Below are 24863 nucleotides of genomic sequence, written 5' to 3'. Positions count from 1 at the left end.
CGGCACTTGCGCCGAATTTCGTTTATTTTTTCAGAGAACCCACCTTGATTTAATTGCAAGACTCGATATTTTGTGCATTATTTTATGACATATCAGTTTTCTTATAACCTTAAAGTGCTTGTATTCCGTGTGCATGGAAAGCGAATGTCATATTAAGAATTTATATTATTGCATGAAAAATAAATAATATAAAAAATTTATATATTTTAAAACGGTTGGTTATATTGTTCAGATAATTAGCAAAAGAAAAATAGTTATTATCAACAATAATTTAAGTCTAAATATTTTCATTGACAATGAAAATATCTTTTTTTTATATATTTTTGTAAGTGATACAAATAGTCATTTTTTTAATAAATTAAAATTTCAGAAGGGGTTTTTTTGTGAAATAAATAGATTCTTTATTTAATGTTCTAACCCAAATTCGAATACAAACTAAAGGATGACAAATGGGCACGACATGAGAATAAAAATACTAAATATATTCTTTTCTTTTCACCCTAGCAAGGCGATGACTCAAACTGAGCGTTTGATTATCATCATCATCCACTTCATCTGAAATCTTAAAATTAGCCGAAACTACCGGGGGATTAGACCGTACATCACTAGTAGTAACATAAATCTTTGTAAGATTCTGTTTGTCTGGCGAACTTTATCGATTTGCAGGCCCGGAGTCAAATGAGGAGTGAAACGCAAGTGTCGACAGCATGAGCACACTCCAAGTCAACTCCCTTTTTCTGAACTCCCCTCCCGCCCCCCCCACAAAAAAAAAAAAAGAGAAGGAAAGTCAACTCCTTCCTGTTATGTAGCTGGCCCAAACGAAGTCGTCACGACTCACAAAGCACTGAGCTTTCGTGGCTATTTAATTTGATTGGCGAAAAGATATACAGGTCAACGATAATATCCAAATAAACATGCACCGCTAAATTTAAAGGGGAGGAGTAATGATTGCACGATCTAGGTGACGAGGCAAAACCATTTAGACCATGCAAATTTTATTGAGTTAATATTATGAAAAGTTTTAAATTGATATAAATGCAGAGAATTTACTTTAAATTAATTTTTGTTATGAAAAATCCATAAATTAATATATTGTGATAAATTTACTTCACGTGAATTTCCGTTAAATTTTTTTTTTTTTTTTTTTGATGACTCCGAACCCCGTATCAATGACAGCCGACGAGGTAAACCCGGGGTGACGCTAGCGAGGACCCACCACCCCGACGTCACACTTAAGATCCCGTGCAGTCAACAATTCCGAACTCTTCTCCTCCTCGCAAAGGATCATGGGAGTCTTATCCAACTAGGCCACCACAGACGGTGGTTCCGTTAAATTTTATTAATATCATAAAAACCACAAATCAATACACCTATGATACATGGAGAATGAAAGTTTAAATTGATACACCAATCAATTGCCACATGTCATCTATTTTAATAATTTAACGGTAAAATTTAATAAAAATTAAAAGATGTTAAATTTATGACACTTGTACCCCTTTGGAATTTCTTATAGTGAAAAAAATTGTTTAGGTATATTTATCGTATAGGTAAAAATTTAAGGTTTTTCATGATATTAACTCAATTTTATTTTGTAAATGACGTGAACAATGATTACACTAATTGGATGGACTGGTCACTTCAATTTATTCATCTACATTAGACTTTTTTTACCGCAATGACAATGAATGATGGTGTTATTTACTTTTCCAAGAAAATTTTAAAACTCCTCTTTATTAAATCGCAATCCTCAATTTTGTAAATATGTTATTTGCGTCTTCTCGCAAAAACTCCAAATTATAAGGATCAAAACATCCAACCATCCCTCTTCCCCCAAACCAATGGTCGCACATTGTCTCTCTCTCCGGTTCACTCTTGACTGCACCCTCAACCACCTCCATCCTTGACTAGTGCCGCCGCTGATCCCCCATTACAGCCACCGCAACCCTCGATCAACGCCACTGATGCTCCTAGGTAGGCCCCTGCATCTCCATCTTCCCTTTCGCTTCGTCTCTTGATCTCCCTCCTTATCAGCCATGACTGACACCTCCAAGGTCTAATCAAGCTTGCTAGATCAAATTTCAGTCGTTACTAACTTCGGGTTGAGAGCTAGAAAAATTGAGAAATGAGGAGAGAGAGACAGGTATTGTGACTCAAAGAACGATGGGGATAGAGGAAGTAATGAGCTCAATCAAGTGTGAATAATAGTGACAAGGTAGCAGATTGTAAGTAGGTAGTGATTTCCATTCAAATGTAAAATGGCATACCAGAAATCCAACGGCATCACTAGACAAAAACTTGACAAGATCAGATTTTGGTACAGACTAAAAGTTGAGACCAAAAAAAAAAAAGTTAAGGTTTGAATTGGAACTCAATTTAAAGTTGACAAGTACCGACGAGACGTTTCCACCTATAGTGCGTACGATTAGATCTCCTAAATGAATAAGTTACACCTATTGAAAATATTGAAAATTGAAGAGCGCAACATGGTGGGCTGTTTCCACAGATGGTTCTTTCTCACGACAAAACGTTGCCCCATTTAAGATAGTCATTACTTTATGAACTGAAAACTATTTCAGTCTAAAGAAACAAATGCAAATTGCACAATATTTGCAGGGGATGATGATTCGGTTTGGAAATTAAAAGCTTTCTGGCTTAACATTTGGTAGAAAATAGAAAGAAGTCCATATGCTACCAATATACTTCAATATTAACAACTTTATTGAAAATAAACCGGACGAGCACATGTGTGACAATAGAATGAAAAAGGGTGTTAATTAAGGTTGCGCCATAGATAGAGTAGTGACATAATTTTCTTTGCACAGCTAATATTAATTACCTCATCATTGTCCAACCCTTAGGCACATAACTTTTTTTGTATAATTTTTTTTTAAAGCATAGGTGACTTTTATGTTATTTTACTAATTTTCATTCTTATCATTGTATAATGTCCATTTATTTGTGAAATATCTGTCATTAATATACTTTAAATGCGGAATAACTTTTTTATTGATAGTTTAGTATCATTTATTTGTGGAGTTTATTTTGAGAATTTCTTCAAGACTAACTAAATTCCATTGTAATATTGAAACTTCTTCAAAATCTGATTTCATAAATTTAGTATAATCCTCTATTCAAAGCTATTCTCACTAACTATAAAGAGATATTAATTATCACCATGAATTATAAAGTAATAGGATTTATTTTTACATTTTACATGAATTTTGACGGTTAATATTCAGATATGATATTGGAATATTATTGTTAGAGTTATCTTTAGTTATGCATTTAATCACAGGGGTCATCAAATAATTGTGCATTCGGTCATATTTATTTATGAAACAAGGGAATTATAATACATTAAAATCTACTATTATTCAAGAAACATAAGGTTTTGATTTTTTTGGTTAAATTTATTTTAATTAATTTTCTTATATTTATATTATTTGCAAATACCACCATGTAAGTTTTTTTTTTTTTTTTAATGATCCACTAATATTATATAATCATCAAATACGTGCTATCATATCGTGTAGTTTTTCAATGATCAACAAACATATTGTTATATCATGTATCAATATATTAACCAATTCTTCCAAAATATCTAAATTGCAAAATGCTAGAAGTTATCTATGATTATGCATTTAATCGTAAGGGTCATCATTGATTATATTCTTAGTCATAATTATTCATTTAATACCCATTAAAGATATACTGTAAAAGTTATATAATGGCGGTTCTTTTATTTATTTGACCATACTTATTTTACTGATTTTATAATATTCATTAAATTCCCAGAGATGAGCTATAATATTGTAGTGTTGAACTTAACAACTGATCATCAATGTCATTTGTTTGTCAGATTTCTTTTAACGATCCTTTAACATCATATATCTATATAATCTGCACTATCATGTAATAGCGCCTGTTTGAAGTAACTGTTTTCTTCAATAAATGGTTTGTGTTGATGGTTAACTTGCTTTTAATTTGGCAATGTTCGTTTGTACGTAAAATAAGTGTTATTATCTTATTAAAGTCATATTTACATCGTTCATTTGTCAGATATGGACTACCGTGCTATGTGATTTGTCATTAATATATTAATATTATTTACTGAAAGTTCAAGAAGTTGCTCCATCAACTTAAAGTTCCAACCTTATTTCCAGGAAAAAAAATATCAAACTTATCCTTAGTGATACGGATCATCATCTAATGTAACTTAGATCCAAGTCTTTGTTCTCATCAATTTGAAAAATTATTATAATTTTAACGCTACACTATTTTTAGTATTAAAACTTTTAGATGGAGAATGTGCACAACCGTGAAATCTAGCTTTTTAAACCTTTAATTTTTCTTTTTATAACTTAGATGCAGTGATTTGTTCCATCAACTTAAAAATTTAGTTTTTTGATATTTCAAAATAAAATCTTTATATACACAGATAATATATGCATAACTTGGCCCAAGCTAATACCAAAATTTATAGCCCCACGATCTCCGCGCCAAAGCACTTCTCCTAAATGTCTCAAAATAACTCTTAGCAAATGACGCAAAATACACATTAATCTATAAATAATATATAAATCTGTCGAGAATTATTGCAAAATCGCAATGGCATATTTGTGAATTTTCAGCCATATATATTTTTTTTTTCAACTCGAAATGTGTGTCTGTATATATATATATTTTAGCTCTAGTCCTAGTCCTAATCTATAAACATCAAACTCCCAATTAAATACTGTATGCCTATATCTGACGTTTATGGGGTCATCCGTCAAAGAAATATTTTTGTATTAGAAATACCGTGTTTATTTATTATGTCAGCTATTCAGTAAATAATCTTGACGATCGACTTTAGCATAATGAGTTATTCAAATCCACGTGTTTTTGAAAAGAATGTCCACAGGACCGACAGATTTCAAACATTACACTTCTCTGATCGCTCTATCACTTGTCAGAATAGTCATAATATCCTATAAGGGAATAAAAAAGAGTATTTTAAGATGAACGACCTCTTAATATAGATGTGCAGTGCACTGAAACAAGAAGATGAACGAAGTTCTTAGTGGTAATGAGGATCATGCGGCTTACTCTTGATCAACGCCATAGACTCACATTAGTCGAACCATGAAAAGGGAACAAAATTCATCTGAGAAAGCATGTTAAAGAAGTATAAGGGATATATATGCTGAATTTAAGTGTGAATATCATTTTATTTGCAATTAGTCGTCCGACCGTGTAATGGGCAAACAATTTAAAGTATATATTGTAAAATGCACTATAAGCAAATTTCATGTACCCGAAACTATTTCGGTGCTATGAAGGAAAATAACTGCATTATGTCAACATAAAGAAAATATACTACCCTTATTTTATGCCAAGGAAAAGGGGAAAAAAAACTCCAAATAATGTTGATGAAAGTTGATTTTAGTATTTTATGGGGACATTAAGATGGGAACGAAATCCTTGCAAAACTAAAAATATATACACTTTTGAAATGAACATAATTGTTCTTCAACCTTTTGTAACTCTCATAAAATGATATTCTTTTTATATTGGCCACATGGCATTTCACTTTATCTCTATCATTACAATATGACAAGACTGTCATGTGACAAGACCTGTGATGCAATTTTGCCACTAGGCCCATATTCAATCAATCGTCTTTTACTTTGTCATTTCCAAACTTCTATCTATTATTGAGTTTAAATTGTGCAAAATGATAAAAAGAAAGTATACATCCATATATTATCTCTTATTGAGTTCAAACTATACATAATAATGCATAAATTAAATAAATTATATTATAATATACTCTTAACAGATATGATTAATTTTAAATAAAATTTCTTACCACTAAATATATCCATCGATGATATAATTAACTAAATTGATTAATTATTGATACAGTGAAATCTCTTTATCCAAGAAAAGAAAAAAATAAATTAAAAATTTTAATCTAATAAAGAAAGTCGCTCCATAAAAACTAGCCGAAAGTGGAACAAAGTAAAAACAACACTCGTGAAATTTTTAAGTTTTGTTCAAATGATTTGATTCGGTGGATTAAAAAATAATAGAGTGAATACAGAAATGCATTTATCAAATATTTCAATAAAATGGATAAGGACAAGCTCATACTTTATGTTTCGAAACACATCTTTTGTCTTTTTTAACGTCTACTTAAATACATGAGTATAACCTAGAAACAATAGATAAAGAAAATACCTTCATATATATTTTTAAACAACCCCGCTAGGATAACGGCACCCTCACTTCCAATTAGTGACCGTGCAACTGGGACCACAAATTACTCTGCTTATAATGGTGATATTATTCGAGAATAGAAAACTTCATGGGAAATTAACCAACTTTATTGACAGGTCAGTATTGCTCCAAAATAATACATAGTACTTAATAATTTGAAAAAAAAAAAAAAAAAAAGAGAGGAAAGGAATACATAGGTGATATACATGCTCACATTCCTTTGAATTGGTAAATTTGACTAATGACAATTGAGTTTTGACAGATTTCACGTTCAAGCAATTGAATTTCAATTTTTTAATTACCAAGTGCTTTTTTCCTTACATAAGTGACGCACTGTGATTTTGACCAGTATTTGACGTACTTCTTTAGTATATTACTGATGCAATGGTTTGAGAATGGTTTTAGAAAATGTATTGTGAAAGGATATATATATAATGAACTCGTTTATGAAATGAGTTTGGAAATGATTTGAGAAATACTTTACGAAAAGTATTTTTGGCGAATGAGCTATGTTGTGAAAAGGTTATTTATTTTGATTTGTGAAACCAATTTGTGATATATAATATGGATTGGTTTGTGAATTATTGGAGTTGATGGATTAATGTTCATGACCGCTAGGAACCCAATGAAGAGTTGCAAGTATGCACATCATACTAAGGCTAAGTGTTACACAGGGATGCGAGCCTCTTTAGATCCACCTCTAGGGCCTTATAGTTAAGGATTAAGTACTACATGGCAATGCGAGTCTCATGATGTAAGTCTCTTGGGAGCTACCTCCAGCACCTCAAACTATTGATAATGCGAGTCGCGCGAGAGCCATCTTTAGAGCCTTGTATTAGTGATATACGTAATCAAGGTCTAAGTGCTACACACTATCATTTTGACCATTATTTGACATACTTCTTTAGTAAAATACTGATGCAATGGCCACATAACAAGGACATCAACTTAGAAGAACTAGCCACATATCAATCGCATTGATATTCATAAAAAAAAAAATTATTATTATATTCGACTAAAGTGAACATATTGAAAAATAAAATGAACATGCAGTGAATCTAAACGATTCATCAAAATTTGGTGATACGGGGAATGGTAACTTCTAACATGGATTGACGAGTCTAGGAATATTGATATTGATAAAATCAAGAATGATAAAAAAAAAAATTAGAATAGATTATTCTTGACCGTGTCAAATATAAGTAAAAGATTTTGTACTCACATTTGAATTCTACACATGAAAATGTATTACCAATCTTCTAATCATTACGTCCAATAATCAGTTAATTCTTGTAGATGGTATGCACGTTTCCGTTCTTTTTATCTTTCTAATTACATTGATAATCTCGTTTAGTGCTAAAGCAGACGGTAAAGGAGCTTCCATAAGTAGAGGCCAAATGGGAATTCCTCTCTCACATGACCCAATTTCTTTATTTGCGCGGGAAATAAAGCTCCGCTGGATCCAAGAAATCCTTCATAGAAAGAAGCAAAAGGCGAAAAGCTGTCAAAGCGGATCTCTAATATCCCACCGTGGGATCGAATCCTATATAAAAGGCGGCGGAGTAGCCTCATAGTTCTCCACAGTTCAATCAACGCACTGCGGAAAAATTCATATCATAGTGAGCCGAGAGAGAGAGAGAGAGAGAGAGAGAGAGAGAGAGGGCTCAGGTATTAAATTTCCATTATAAATACGTAAAGCGAGCTTGCATTGGGGATGAACACGGTGCAGTTCTTTCTTTACTTTGCTTTTGGGGTGTTTCAATGGCAAACTCTAGTAAGATGATGATCCAACTCAACAGAAAGCTTTTCTTCCGTTTTTCTTCTCCTCCATTGTATCCAAGCCTCAGAAACAAGAGAGCATCGCAATTCCAACTGCAATTTCCTCCCATCTCTTTGCCCTCTTTCTTTCCCCTCCACTTCTCTTCTCTCAAACATAGCCTAACAACCACGCCACAACTCTTCTTTCCCCCCTCCTCCATCCCTCGGTGGATTCATGATGCATTCATCTGTTATAGACAGGTTGACACGCGCAACTTCGTGAACCATCTCCACAATGCTCTCGAGCAAAACAAGATAAGGTCGTTCCTTGACCAAAGTCTGGAAAGAGGACTAGAGATTGCACCAGCAATCAACGAAGTAATAGAGCAGTCGAGGAGCGCCATTGTGGTCATCTCTCAGACCTTTGCCTCCTCGCCGTGGTGCCTGGACGAACTGGATAAGATCCTTGATTGCAAGGAAAAGAAAGGCCAGCTGGTGTTCCTCATTTTCATGGACGTCGACCCCAGAGAAATGCGTGAGCAGTCCGGATCTTTCACGTGGATTGGCCAAAGCGAGAAGGGTTTTGGGCAGGAGAATGCCGACAAGGTCCGGAGGTGGAGAGACGCTCTCCGAAAAGCCGGCAACCTCACTGGTTGGTCTCTTGAAACAGGTAAGGGAACTTTCTTATTTTATCCATTAAACAACAGAACTTGCTCTTAAGGCCCAATCTTTTTTTTTTTGGTAAAGCTTAAGGCCCAATCTTTTCGTCTATGGGTGGTGGGAAAAATTGGAATGTTTGGAATCCTTTTACTAGGAATCGGACTTTCCTAAAACAACAATCCCATTCTATTGTTTGGCTCGTCAAAGACATTTAACATTGATGCTGCAGCATATTTTCAGATACATTTTCGATATTTACAGCTTGCAGGAAAACAAAGAAAAACGACATTTTGGAAAAACTTTGATTGTTGAAGTTACACTCTTTGACACCATCTGTCATTTTCTATAAACAACCTTTTTTCTTGCATTTATTAGGTTTTACCCCAGAAGCATATGTTTCAGCATATGCCGATTTCCTCCATATATAGCAAATTTTAGATGTGTTCAGCTAAATAAAACGATAGATAACCTTCTGTTGAGAGTTCAAGGAAGATAAAAAAGAATTGATGGTTATCCCGTTTCTTCCAGTTGTAACCCTCATCCCATATTTTATATTTCATAACTAAACAAACAAGCAAATGAGTTTATTCTCCTCACTTCATCCCTCAAGCATGAAGAAATCTCTAGAGAACAATGATTATTGCCGTTGCCAATCTCCTTCATGCATCATTTCCCTCACTTACTCCGAGTCCCATTGTTGAAATCATACAAGTGAGTGAATTCCGAAGCACGTGAGCTTCTTTTTCTATAGGAGGTTCTCAGGAGTTCAGACATCCTCCACAGTCCAATCTTCTTTTTGTTAAAGACAACGAAAGTTGGCAAGTCCAGACATCCTCCACAGCCAATACAGGGTAAACCCTAACTTTAATGCAGCCCTTCCCTTCACCACCAAAACTCTCCACTATGGAATGACCTATCTGTCAAAAGCAAAAAAAAAAACAAAAAAAGAAGTTGTCAGTCTTTGTATTGTTTGGAATATGGTACCTTGCTAGGGTTTAAAAGAAAGTTGAGCCTCTAGTTTGTTTTTCTTCTATCTATGATTGCCCGCTGTTAAAGCTCTCTCTCTCTCTCTCTCTCAACTTTCAATATGATTTCCTTTTTCGGCGAGCTTAGGGAATTTTTTCATATACTTATAACTATCCCTCTTCTTCTAATTTCTTGCTTAATGGATTAGCCAAAAGCTTTTCTCTTGTTTGTTTCAGAAATGTATCATTTCCAATCAACTGAAGAGTAGCGGAAACATGAGAGGGAGATGTGCCACTATTATGAGAGCACATGTCAAACTCTCACGTGCCACTAATTTCTATTATATCAGATAGTAAATTAGATTAGATAGATGATTTCTAAGTTCTAGAATATAGCTTTTTTTTTAATCCTTTTTCATCTTTTACGAGGACGAATAACGGAGTCACACCTTTTATTTGTTGGAATTTACAGACTTGAAGCGGAATTCATCCAATATGTCGTGGAGAAAATCTCGAGAAGACTAAGTTGCTCATACACGAGCCTATTTGCTTTCCATTCAGTTGCGTTAGATTCTCAGGTACAAGCGTTGTCCTCCTTACTCCGATTAGAGGTTGAGGAGGTCCAAATCCTGGGAATTTCCGGCACAAGGGGGATAGGTAGGACTACAATAGTGAGAGCTCTGTACCAACAAATTGCAGATCAATTTGATAGGAGTTACTTTCTTGCGAATGTGAAGGATATAATGAGCGAAGATGGACTCATCAAATTGCAGGAGACCCTTTTTGCTAACATTCTCAGCGATGGAGTTTCAGAGTTCAGCAATGATATTCATGTAGTAACAAATTTCATGAGGAGTAAGCTTCACAACAAGAGGGTTTTGTTGGTGTTTGATGATGTTGAAGGATTGTTGGATCCATTGTGCTGCCTCATCAAGGCAATAAACTTAGGCTTGGGAAGTAGAGTTATTTTGATCCCCCAACAGGAAGAAACCTTAAGCGGTTTAAGGGGGGAAATCTTTAAGGTAAGATCATTGAATGATGATCAAGCTCTCGAGCTTTTCAGTTGGAATGCATTCTGCGAAAAATATCCCAAAAGTGATTATAAAATGCTCTCAAATTGTTTCACTAGTTTTTCTAAAGGGCTTCCTTTGGTACTCACCTTGATGGGTTCTTTCTTGAATGGCAAAAGCATCAAGGAATGGCAAAGAGCTTTTGATCAATTGAAAGAAATCCCTCAGGGAAAGGTTCATGAAATACCGAGGATTGTTATCAATGGCTTAGAGGCCAACGAGAGGATGATTTTTCTTGACATTGCGTGTTTTCTCAATGGATATGACAAAGAAGAGATCATCAAATCCCTAAACCAATGCGGGGTCCTTGCGAATAGTGGGATTGAGATTCTGGCTCAAAAGTCACTTGTATACATTGATGAAAATAACAAAATATGGATGCATGATTTGATTCAAGAAATGGGTAGACGGATCGTGATTCAAGAGTGCCCTAATAACCCTAGTAAGCGAAGTAGAATATGGCATCATGAGGATGCTCTACAAGTGGTTAGGCAAAACTCGGTAAGTTTAAGCATGCACTAAAGAAAAGCTAATTTGAACACATATATATACATCTTCTTCTTCTTCTTCTTTTTTCGTGAACTCTGCATCTACACGTGGTTTAAAAAACTTTAGATTGCATAATTAGGAGAGACACAAAGACAATTTTTATTATTGCTACTTAGGATTTAAGCATTACATTAGGGTTTCAGACACTTATTTCATACTCTGTTACTCTTATCTTTAAACGGACAGTGTTCATGGTCAAATTGACGGTTACATGACCTATTATAAACCCTCATATTTGCCCTTTCATCATAAGATGTATATATCTTCATTTAGGAACTGCCTGTGTTATAATGGTTTTTAGACCAGCATGGTTTTAAAACAAATTCAAACATTATCCTTAGAGTTAGAGTTGTTTTTTTTTTTTCCTGAACAAGCTAGATAACTGTTTATTTTCAAGTGCTTGCAACATGTATAAATATCTCTGTTGTGCTCTAACAGGGAACAAAGGCTATTGAAGGCATTAAATTAGACAAGATAGATGTACAAGACTTGATCTTGCATGCAAACTCATTCAAAAAGATGAAGAAGCTTAGGCTATTTATGATGGCCGATCACGTCCTTGACTGTGGACCGGCCGGACATCTATCAGAAAAGTTGCAGGCACATTTCGCACGGAACGGTGGTATTATGCTTGCGTTTTGGGAGGTGCTGGTGAAGAGAATTTCCAAGTTCTGGTCTCGTGGAGCTTGAAGATCAAGATCAACGGATGCTAGGGGTGGCATGTACATAAACTCCTAAGAAAATAAAGACCTAGAAACAAAAGGGGTTGACCTTCGTGTAGATAAGACTTCCCCTCACCCCCATAATTCTATCCACGTGGGTTCAATAGACTTCAGTTTACTTTGACTTTTGCCCATTAGACCAAATTAGATTTCTGGTCAAAAGCTTTACGCGTTTACTCTCTCCCTCTGTCGCCCTCTCTCTCTCTCACTTTCTTTTGCAAAAGACACCAAAGCGCGACGTAGATTTAAGATTGCCTACTAAACACCCAGCATGCACAATGAATTGATGGGATCATAAAGAGGAAATTGAAAAAAAAGAAGAAAAAATCAATTCACTCACTGGTTGTCCACGTAGTCAATATTCAATTAACATTACTCTTAGGCTTTTTTCGATGATCATGCCTATTAAAATTTGACTTGATTTTGTGTTTGAGGGACTTGATTAAATATTCTAGGTAAGTAAGGAATCTGTAAGAAAATGGAGACCACAGGGACTTGGCCGCACGAGTAGATCCCCCATCTCTGCCAATCCTTGGGAGAAGAAACGATTCCACAATCCCATTAGACCAATTTAGATGTCTAGTCAAAATGTTTTGCGCAGTTAATTTATAAAGGCTACGTCTCCACAGGGACTTGGCCGCACGAGTAGATCTCCCATCTCTGCCAATCCTTGGGAGAAGAAACGATTCCACAATCCCATTAGACCAATTTAGATGTCTACTCAAAATGCTTTGCACAGTTATTTTATAAAGGCTACGTCTCTCTCTCTCTCTCTCTCTTTTCTCTCATTTTCTTTTTGCAAAAGACACCAAAGCGTGAGGTAGATTGAATATTGCCTATTAAACGCCGACCGTGGATGTGAATTGATGGGAGCATAAACAGCAAATTGAAAAAAATTCAATTCACTCACCATCCACGGTCCCTTAGTGGGTGTTGACATAGTCAATATTCAATTAACATTACTATTAGGCTTCTTTCGACAGTCACTTTGTAAGAAAAGTGGAGACTACAAGGACTCACCAGTGTAAGAAAAGTGAAGACTACAGGGACTTGGCCGCAAAAGTAGATCTCCGTCTCTCTCAATCCTCGTGAGAGCAAACGATTCCACAATCCGACGAATCAAGACGATAATTATAATGACAAAATATAATAGCTGTAAACGATTCTATTACATGTCCGATTCTCCCTCAAACTGATTGGACGTGCCCTTGACTAATTCCAGAAATGTCCAGCCTTTTCCCTCGTTGGAATCCAAATAATTGCATTAACACTTGATTGAGGGATTAAGAATAACAAAGAAAAAGACTCGGACCTTTTTTTTGGTCAGAAAAGACTCGGACTTTAAGTTCCGATTATTTTACAGAAAATGAATAATTTAAAAATATTTTCCTCAAAATAATTTCTTATATTATTTTATAATAATTGGTTAGTTAAATGGGTTCATTATCGACAACAATTTACGTCTAAATATTTTTTTTTGGTAAGTACGTCTAAATATTTTTTAGTATAGTAAAAATAATTTTCATTTATTCAGAAATTACCATTTTAAAAAAGATATTTTTTAAATTATTTATTTTCGACTAAATAAAGGAAACATTCATCCATTCTATTTCAGCAGTCTTTGATGCTATTTTAGGAGTCTTTTCTAGTGCAGAGTATTTGAATTGACATTCGATAATTAATTAGTCTAATGATTACAGATTTATTGCTTTTGGTTGACTTTCAAATCTCCAAAACAGGTTGTCTAAAGTACAAGTTACTTTTCTGACCAAAAAAAAAAAAAAAAAAAAAAAGTACAAGTTACTTTCTTGAGTTCGTAGAGTCTGTTTACTGTTTGAGCAATGCTAGAAATATCTAGATTTGCCTAGTAAATTAGTTTGCAAAATAAATATGAAAATATCTAAATAGTTATTCAACTGGGCATGCCCATTTGAGCAGCCAGCTGATAAATTATCGTATGACTTAGCCAAGCAAATTTACTATGATTCTCAGTACATCTAGCATTTATCTTGATTTATCCAACATAGAGAAATATATAGGTTATACATTTATTTAGTATATTATACACATGTTAGCTAAAAAGACTGAATATTGTATCATTATGACTGTTTCAAGCACGAAACAAAGATTCTTCTCATATCTCTCTCTCTCTCTCTCGGTTACCAAAACATTCACCCTTACCCAATTATTTAGGGTGGGTTTGGGCCGGTTATCGGTCCAGTTCACTTTTGCCCTTAAAATTTTGAATAGTAATTTGATTTGGCGGGTTTACTTTTATTTAAGTCCAAACTATGAGGCCTTAACACATTTTCTTTAATCCACTTTCCGAGAACAAACAAATCGATAACTTGGCTACTTTGTGGTCAAATTAGAACTGAATTTTGATTTATTTCCCCAATTGTCTAAAGTTGGCTTTCATGCTGGTGCAATTGGCTCTCATTAAGTCTATGTGCTTTAGCATCTGATGTGAGCGTACAAATAGGAGACATTCCTCTTTAAGTTCCCTCTTTGAAGTGTCTTCTTCCTCAAAGTTGTCTGAGTGATTGAGTGAATTTTAATTTTCAACAGTCTGTGATGCAGTACTTCTCTTAGGCTCTTTCGATAAAACTGGAAAATAAATGCTGATAATAGAAATTACAAGTTGTTTGATAATAACTGGATATTATTAAGTTCGTAACACACATGGAATTGTGATCATTATTCATATATTTTAGCAAATAAATGGTGAGATTCTACTTGCCGTCAATTATTTTTATACTTATAATTGATTTTTATTACTTAATTGAATATTTTAATTCATTGTTAGTTAATGGCCATGATCATCAGACAAAGTCAATCTTTATTAAGTGCTCATTTTTTAAGTACTTAATTGGGTTATCAAATAGACCCTCTGTGTCAATGATCATAAAATCATTCACCTAAAAAATTTATTTAAGTTGAAGATCTAATGTATGCCAATGGCGTATTCCATACCCCTTTTTCGAGAATTTGGTCCTTTTAAGGAATGAAGAGGAAATCCTGTGATGGTAGAAAATACCATGACTTTTTATTGCCTCGTTAGATTTTCAAGATATTTTCATTTTACAAGTGATATTAACTCATGTGTCCGTTTCCAAATTATGAACATTCAAATATCTCATATGTTGATCTACGTGGTCATCTTTACGACATGGCCCTCATGCTAAAACATGTCATGAGAGAAAATTAGTATATTTTCTATTTGTTTTGCAAAAAAGAAAAAGAACAATTTGGATAATATTTTTCCATATATAATCACTTATATCGCTTAAAAGATGAATGAACGAAAAATATTCTTGTTGTCTTGACAATGTTTAGTTATGAATTGTTACTAATAATGAAGATATTTTTCATTAACTAATTATTTCAAGCGATATAAATAAGCCTCCTGGTTAGACTCCGGTACTAACGTGCACATCACCCCCATTATCCGCCTTCTCACCTCTGGTCGAAGCTTCGACCAGTCCAGAGGGAGCGCGAAGGCAGATGCTGCTAGGCTTTCAAAACGCGCTTATTACCGCTCATTTCTTTCTTTTGCGACTAAACTACGGCCTTCTCTTTATGTGGTTCCTTTTAGGCCTTGGCTATCGTATGTATCGTTATGGGGCCTCTATAGCTTTGTGTATTGCATAATGTTTTTGAGGCTTTTCGGCATTTGTATATTGTCAATTTAATTGTTTAGTTGGCAAATTATGGATGTTAATCTTCTTCTATGCGTAAAAAGGCGGAAAGAGACGGTCAGCACCTCTTTTAGCATTATCATAAGAGTCTCATGTCCTCTAGAAATGTTTGGTTTGAGTCGTAACTATTTTGTAACACTCGGTCTAATGTTAGCGAGCTTGTCATCGTAACTCTATCATGATATAAGCGACGAAGAAATTTCTCCACACGAGACATGTTGTCACTATGCAAAGCGACATGAACCATTTGGTATAGTCATGACGTAAATCAACTTTGTGGAAGACAGGTAACCCATTTAGGCTAACCACTTGGGTGGTTTATGGATATAATCTTTATTTTCTTAGAAAATTACAAAAAAATAAGACCTCAAGGCAGAACTCCCTACTAGTTTTCAGTTGCCATTTTATTGTAGTACGAAATGAGAAGAGGAAAGGATTGAGTTGATGAAAAATTTATCGCTAAATATACGATTTTGGTGAATCTTGTGAAAAATTCAAATGGACCTCGAGCAAAAACCAAACATAGGTAGTTGAAAGTTGTAGAACGTGAAATTTCAGTGCAGTAATTTCCAAGCCAATCTCAACCATCTTCTAGTCAAAACAAGGTTATTTAAGCTGATTTCCAAGTATTTCGTTATATCTTACTCCAGATTAAGCTCCTGTCAGCTACTTCCATCGAAGTATCAATGCTTTTGTTTGGGAAATTGAGCAAACGAAAACCAAAAGGAGGGACCAACGTTTGATAAATGGATTCATTACCTTTGCTTTGCATCAGACAATCCAGGTCCCAAGCTATAAACATCATATTAACAACCTTTCCTCTCATCCCACATTGGTCTGTGACTGTACAAGAAGATAGAAGTTTTCAATGGCAAATGCTGAGAAGATATCATTAAATATTGCATTAGGGAAACCCCTTTAAACTGCGCAAACGAATTCCGTTTGAGGGTTCAATCTCAAGACACAACATAATGAGAAGCTGCTATAACTCATATTCTGCATCATGAAACTGATGCTTCTCCTGAACTCTTATTGCCATCTCGATAACCAGTTTTGCTTTTCGAGTTCTGGCACGCGGCACAAAATTTACACAAGCAGCACGCCTCTAGAATCACATTGGCCTTTTGGATCAGTCACCACTATGTCCTTTTCAATTTATTTCCTAATTTAATGATATGACTACATGGAGAGAAGAAAATATATGGAGAATTACCTCCTACTCTAACTTGAGGACTTCGTCCACCACAACCGAAGAAAGTTCCTGCTGTATCTTGGACGATGCCGATTCCGAAAGCAGGGTAACTGTTGCATCATTCTTGTCCTCGTGTGGTAATTTTGACTCGACAAATTGATGAACTTGATTATCATCCGAGGGTAATCCTTCTTGTGTTTTAAATCTGATCCATTTCCTATCTTTCGCCAGAATCACCAGAGGATATAATAACAAACCTATGAGTGAAGGTATCATGGTTCTGACCCTGCCCCGAAGAGCTGAGGTGGTTGCTCATTTATGTGTACTTTCGGACGAGATGTTTGATCTTTTGGGGCTCTGCTTAATGGACAAGGCAAAGGAGATAAAAACAAAAGAACTATATGTTACAATTTCTTTTATTATGTGTGCTTTATATGTCTGTATACAGCACAATCAAATTTCATATGCAAAGTGTATCCTTTCAACGCACGTGTCTTGTTCTCTCCATTTGGAACAAGCACATCGAGTTATATAGAAAATGCACTTACATTTCTCCAAAACTCTCCAAAAAATTTACCAAACATCATTTGCATTTACCCCAAAAAATTTTGGAGTCTCATAGGGCATTGATAAAACCAAACCGAACGAACCCTTTGTACCCTACTGCCTCCCCATCCTCGTCTCTCCCTCTCTCGCTCTCTCTCCACAAGTAAAGTGAAGATAATAGAGAATAGAGATGTAAGTGGGCTTATTAACGGAAGCCTTATTAACGGAAGCCCATTCGAGAACAAAAGATGGGTCAATAGCTTATAAAGATCAACGTGCTTGTTTTAAAAGAGCCAGCTCTCTCTCTCTCTCTCTCTCTCTCTCATTGGCAGGAACTAATCTCTCTAAGGAGATTCGGTTAGCGATACTTCACCTTTTGTTTAATTCTTTTACGAGTTTATAGCATCTAGCAAATCTATATTTGGTTTGTAACAATCATCTTTACTTGTAAATATAATATTTACATTGGCTTGGTGGTTATTAAATTTGTTATCACATTCTCGGCTTGTAATCTCTATTTTTGTTTTTCTAGTTACAATAAATAGTATTACACATCTTTCCTCAAATTTGTTAACTTTCCAATAATCTTAAGGCAATTAATTATCTCTCGCCGTTTGTTGGATTTATCAAGATGACGGATAACAATGAAGTACCCATTAATGCTCAGAAAGTTTCTAGAGATGTTCTTATGTTCATTTCAATCACTCTTGGGGAAAGGTTCATACCTTGGGGTTGGTGCTATGGCAGCCAATGTTGAGAGCCTTCAAGCGGAGACCATCTATGGTGGTATAGATATAAATCAATGGTTTCTCCTTCTTTGATGGTTACACATCCAGTAACACTGAATGAGAAACCAAAGAAATTCACCAGTGTTTGCTTTAAGTAGAGGTAGCAAAAGATATTCTTTTATCTGACCAAGCTGAATCTAGTCAAGTAATTATCAAGGGTGTGCCCTATAATTAGTCTAAATGAGAGAGATGTCACGACACTCTGAGCATTGGAGGCTTGGAAGCAATGGGACTTCCTATGCCTAAATTACATTCTTAACAATTTAGTAAATTTCCTATATAATGTCTATTAAAACATTAAATTGCTAAATAATTGTGGGAGTAATTAGAAAAGATATACAAGATTGAGGACACTAATACCTAGAAATTCGTGATTGCCATATTCCTGGACTTCAAGATGATAGATTCTAAATCTAGGGAGAAGCACACCAAGAGCGCCAAAGATTTCATACAGTGCTCACTTGAGTACCAAATTTTTTGTTTTTGCTCACTTGAGTGCCACAAATTTGAAAAATCGATCACTTGAGTGTCAATTTCAATTTATATCGCCGAAAAATCTGACGTGAACATCAATTGTCCTACGTGGCTTCGCCGGCGTTGACGTGGACAATTAATAAAAATTCAAAAATTTAAAAAATTCTCGTGGAACAGGAAATTATTATAAAAACAAAATCTGTATAAGACAATTTGCACTCAAATGATCAATTCTACTCTGATATGGCATTGAGTAAGCAAAAAAAAAAAAAAAGTCATGATACTTAAGTGTGCTCCATACAAAAGTTGTGGCACTTCTACTGTCCTTATCTCAATATTTTTATTTATAAGTAAAAAGGTTGGGGAGGGCCAATGCAACTATCCTTATGAACTTTACCATAAATGGCCTCGTATTAATTAATTCTTTAAAAGACATATTATTAAAAGGCGGTACCATTTATATAGAACTAGGTAGTCCTCATGAATGAAAACCATTGCATATAAAATTCAAAATATTTTAAATTTAATTTTCAACATGGATCGAAATTAAAATTTTATAAAACAATTATTATGTATTAATGTGTAAGTAAAATTTATTATAAATTACCTCCTTGGCCTCTCCTTTTCCCAACCACCGTATAGCTCTTGACTTTAGAAATTCATCATACTATCTAGGGGTGAGTGTGGTTCCAAGTAGAACCGGGAACCGGAACTAAACAGGAGGAGGGTCCGGTTTGGTTCTTGGTTCTGAAGAGGCCGGTTTCGGTTCCCGGTTCCCGGTTCCTTTTTTTGGGAACTGGGCCGCACTGGAACTGGAACCGGGTCGGTTAGGGCTAGAAAACCCCAAATCGAGTCAAGTTAGGTTAGGGCTAAAGAAACTCCAAAAGCAAAAATTCACTCACTTCTTCCACAGGACACTTTTTTCACTCATATTTCTCTCTCTCCACCTCTACTCGACGCCACTGCTGCTTGCCCTCGACGCCACTGCCGGTCGCCCTCGACACCACTGCCGTTGATCCCTGCTCAAGGGTCGAGGCCACCTCCGCTCGCCCTCAACGGCATTGCGGCTGACCCTTGGCTCACCGTTTGCCCTCGACGCCACCGTCGCTCGCCCTCGACACCACCGCTCACTGACCCCTGCTCGAGGCCACCTCCTTTTGCCCTCGACGGCACCACCGCTGACCTTTGGCTCGCCGATTGCCCTCGACGCTACCGTCACTCGCCCTCGATGCCACCGCTCGCTGACCCCTGCTCGAGGCCACCTCCTTTCACCCTCGACGGCACCGCCGCTAACCTTTGGCTCGCCGATCGCCCTCGACGCCACCGTCGCTCGCCCTCAACGCCACTGTCGCTCGCCCTCGACGACATCGCCGCTGACCTCTGGCTTGCTGATCACCCTCGACGCCACCGTCGCTTGATTTTTGAGTAGGTGGAGATTTGCCCGTCTAGCAACATTATGCACTCGTTACTTTACCGATTTCACATTTGCACAATGGAACACACGCCAAAGTGACTGTCTTTTCATGCCTATGTAGTTAATTTGAAATGATGTATCTCATTGACTCATGGTTTATTGGAAAAAAATTTATATATCGGGACTATTTTGCATGGGTTAGGTAATTTGTTGAGCCAATCTCTGTTTTGGGTGGTTTTTTTTAGGGGGGTTGGTGTCATAGAAGTTGGAGAGCGGATTGGTTAAGCCTATTATAGTCCTTGTAGGACATCAGAGAAACAACTTAATTAGAATTAGACGGACATCTGAATTGATAGATTTCTTTTTCTCTCTACAGGTTGGGTTGCTAAGGAAGAATCTCCTTTTGGAAAACTGATTGCTCATTTTCTGTTAACTGTTAGTGAAAATGAAGAAAGATCAATTGGCTTTAGAAGTCAAAGCTAGTTTCTTGTTTGTTTAGCCCTTAAAGATGAGGATATTTCATTCCTCGTTGGAGCATAGGTTAAAGAAATCTAGGAACTCAAATAGTGTGATAGGACAAATGGCAAACTAATAACTATGTTTTGGGCGAAATTCAAGTTGATAGCCTATATTATGAAAGTCACACTATTCTCACTTGCATTTTCTGCGATGCCTATTTATCATCACTTGCATAAAAAGTGTTTAGCAAGAGCGAATGGTATGGATCTTCTTGCTTTTTGTTGTTTTTGATATTTAATAGTATTCTTTTTGAATCCTTGGCACTGTTGCTATGCTGAGACAGAGATATGATTTCTAGAATGAGGCAATCAACCTTGCTAACTTGCATCATCCAAATGTGGTGACCTTTTACGGTGTTGTGCTTGATGGTCCTAGAGGTTATGTGGCAACAATAACAGAGTACATGGTTAATGGTTCTTTGCGAAACGCTTTGCAGAAAAGCAAAAGGTACGACTCTTCTCCAAGTAGATGCTAATTTGTCATATGCCAATTTTGATCATGAAATCACGAATGCTATAGAAGATGAACCAACTTATCCTATGGAGGATAAACAGAACACCAGAACCAGAAGAAATACAATTGAGGATGATGAACTAGTTAAGTACATGTCAAAGTTGCCAGCTTTTCTTGAGAGGGGGAAAAATGTTCCGGAGAAAGCTTTTAGTGTTGGAGTTATTGACTGGCGACGTCTTGAAAATTGAGAGTATAGCCACAAACAGACTATGCCCAGAAATGGCGGTATTCCACCTCTAGTAGCAGTACCTCCTCTTCGTTCTCAGTGGAGGGATCATCTAGCCATTCCAGCAGAGGAGTGCTGACTTTGGCGAAAATCTTTGGGAACTTGAAGACACTTTATCAGAAGTTGCATCAAAGCATGAGCTATGAGTCTTTTGCTGATTTAAACAAGTTTTCCTAGGTATGCCACCTGCATAAAGTTAGTAGGATAGCAAGGAATGCACAATTTTTCCTACGACATCATTTGATAGAAACGTGTATGATTTTATGAACTCTGTGTTCATTATAAGTAGATGAAGCTAAGTATGGCTCTTATGCCTGCAGTGCAATTATGGTCACTATCAGAGCACGTTTCATCCATCATGTGCTCGAACTACTGGATTGTTCATGAGTGTAAAAATAGTTTGTTTATTGCTTCTAAAATGTTGTTTGCTGCTTGTGTTATATTATCTTCAATGAATGACAAGTTTGTTTATTATTGCTACATTAATTTTCATTTTTTTAACTAAAAATGAAAAAAAAAAAAACCTGTTGGAACTTTGTTGGAACCTAGAACCGACCCCGGAACCTGTGACAGGGTAGGTTCCGGAGTTCTCGGTTTTGACGGGTAGGTTCCAGGTTCCAAAAAATGAGGAACCTGTTGTCGCGACCTCTTTTTTTTCGGTGCCCGCAATCGGGTACGAGTGCCTAAAGGAGGCTAATGGCTCGGCTGAAATTAGTTAAGCTCGGACTCTCCCAAGTCCACCAATTCACGACTTTAATAGTTTAAGTTTTTAACCTGTAAATCAATTTTTAAAATGGAGTCGCCATTAATCGATTTGGGGTGGGTTGATTAAAAACCCAAGTGAAGTATCGGGAGAAATACTCACTCCTGCGCAACCAGAGAAATTAGGATCGGGGACTTGATTACATTAGTTAATCACTAATGCCCTTTCGGTACCTAATCTTGTTTAAACCCTAAGGTTTTTTTTTTTTGGATGTTCAAGGGATTTTCCATGCATTTTGGGAGGAAAAACATTTTTTGAGTCATTTTCTAATTTTTTGGACACAAAAGGGATTTTTTGGTATTTTTTTTGGAAAAATACAAGTCTTTTTGGCTTTTTCTGAATTTTTTGGCTTTTTCATGAATTTTTGGCATTTTTTGGAAAATATGAAATATTTTTTATTTTTTTATTTTTCGAAAAATAAAATAATTTTTAATATTTTTTTTCGATTTTTTTGGAATTTAAAACATTTTTAATATTTTAAAACATTTTTCGGTTTTCTGAAATTAAAATATTTTTAATATTTTTTATAAATAAATTATTTTTATTTTTCCTTTTTATTAAAATATTACATAATATAATATAAATAGCCGACCCGATTCGGATCTCTGGTTGGGTCCGACCAGGTCAGCCCAAACGTGAGACGGGCCCGCTTCGCGGCCCGACTTTTTTTTTTTTTTTTTTTAAAATGACGCCGTGGCGGGCGTTTGGGGACGCCCGCCCCGGCCCGACACCCGGTTCCTAGCGAAACCCTACCCGGGTCCGACCGAACTCCCGACCCGATTTCCGCCGCCCCTTAAATTGCGGAAACCCTACTCGCTCTCCAAACCGGATCCGCTTCGTGACCGGATCCGCTTCGTGACTCGGAAATCGCAAACCCTAGGTTTGCAAATCTGCGGCGCCGAGGGGGAGAGGGCAAGGCACAATCGGGGGACACGACGGCGGCGGCGGCGGCGGCGGCGGCGACGGCGGCGGCGGCGGTAGCACTACTGCACGTTCGTGGCGATGGCGGCATCAATGAGGATTGGACGACGGGGGTTGCGGGCGACGGCGGCGGTGGCGGTACGTTACCTGTCCGTGAACGGCAGCTTGAACGGCGAACGGTGGCGACGGCGGCGGCTACGGCGGTGGCGACGGCGGCGACGGCGGCGGCTACGACGGCGACAACTCAACTTCCCGATCTGGCGCGGCTTCGGCGGATCGGTCACGGCAATGGCTCCGGGGGGAAAACACGATAACAAACCCTTCGAGGCAACGGCGTCGGGACTTGAACGGCGTTCGGGCAACAACAAAAAAAACCAGATCTCACTGCGTAGATCTCGGCGAACCTTTCGGCCTTGATTTCTTCTCACTCAGGCCAGATCCGAGCCTCCACCGGCCGGATCTGACCTTCTCGAAGTCGCTCGCCGCTTGCCTTCCTCGAAGTCTCTCGGTGGAAGGTGGGCTAAGCTCGCGACTCGAGCTCTCTCTGTGCTCGCCCTTCAACCCTTCCCGATGTCTCTCAGTGAAGGATCTCCGAGCTCGCCATGCCCTCCGACGATGCTTGTGGCCACCTATTTACGGGCGAAGGAAATCTGGTCGACGGAGGGGCTCGGTCGCCGGGCTCCGGCTTGCCCACCGTTCCGCTCGGCTGAACCGGGTCCTATCGAGCTTTCGGCGAAGGCTTCGCTCAACATTAATGGCGCCCGCGATCTTATCCCCTCCAGCCGACGTTGCCCTACACTCCTCGGCCGTAGGCCAGCCTTTGCGCGTCGGCCTCCCTCGCGCGTGTGAGTTGCAGCGGCGAAGGAAAAGGAAGGAGGAAGAAGAAGAGAGAAAGGGGCCAGGGCCGAGGGTGAAGGAAAATGGGCCATAGGGGCCACGCGGAGGAGAAGAAAAGGAGAAAAAAAAAGATGGGTCAGGCTTTTGCTTTGCTTTTCTTTTTTTTCTTTTTTTTGCTTTGTTTATTAATTATCTTATTTATCCGAAATAAAATAAAAAATTAATAAAATTAACCTAATTAAAATTGAGGTGTCAACAGCTGCCCTCTTTGAAGGTGAGCTCGCAGAGGTTGCATTCAAAGACAGACTGATGCCTCAATTTTATCCATGCATGCGTAGTAGATTATATTTGGAACCTATTATTCTATGCAGAAAAAGAGTAATATAACATTACATATACTAAGACAGATAAGAAGATACTTGTAGTTACTTACCGAGAGTGAGTGAGATAGGGTGTGAACCCCGAGTTTTGGCAAGTATCAAGGCGTCATCTTACCAGGTGATATGAGGAGGTTGCTTTTCCAGGCTCGAACCATTCTTCGGTCACCCGTTAAAACAATCAATGATTTGTCTAGGACCCGAACCTTTCTTCGGTCGCCTTGATGGGAGACTGCTCTTCCAGGACCCGAACCATTCTTCGGTCGCCTGTTGGAGTAATCGGTGGTTTGTCTCGGACCCGAACCATTCTTCGGTCGCCGTGATGGGAGACTGCTCTTCCAAGACCCGAACCATTCTTCAGTCGCTTGTTGGAGTAGTCAGTGGTTTGTCTCGAACCCGAACCATTCTTCGGTCGCCGTGACGGGAGATTGCTCCTTCAGGACCCGAACCATTCTTCGGTCGCCTGTTGAGTAATCGTGGTTTGTCTCGGACCCGAACCATTCTTCGGCCATTTGTGACGGAAGTTGCTTCTCCAGACCCGAACCATTCTTCGGTCGCTGTTAAAACAATCCATGATTTGTTTAGGACCCGAACCTTTCTTCGGTCG

General features: G+C 37.3%; 1 protein-coding gene across 1 annotated transcript in view; it reads left to right on the top strand.

Moving 5' to 3' along the window:
• Positions 1-11956, top strand: part of LOC104455257 (disease resistance protein RUN1-like) — a 39940-nt gene extending 27984 nt beyond the window's left edge. The window contains exons 2-4 of the mRNA XM_039317635.1: positions 8284-8692; positions 10209-11218; positions 11705-11956. Coding sequence (XP_039173569.1) covers positions 8284-8692; positions 10209-11218; positions 11705-11956 — 1671 coding nt within the window. The remainder of the gene's footprint in view (positions 1-8283; positions 8693-10208; positions 11219-11704) is intronic.
• The last annotated feature ends 12907 nt before the right edge of the window (positions 11957-24863 follow it).

This window comes from Eucalyptus grandis, chromosome 7 (genome assembly GCF_016545825.1).
Source record: "Eucalyptus grandis isolate ANBG69807.140 chromosome 7, ASM1654582v1, whole genome shotgun sequence".
NCBI lineage: Eukaryota > Viridiplantae > Streptophyta > Magnoliopsida > Myrtales > Myrtaceae > Eucalyptus > Eucalyptus grandis.
This window is presented reverse-complemented; position numbering and strand designations above follow the sequence as displayed.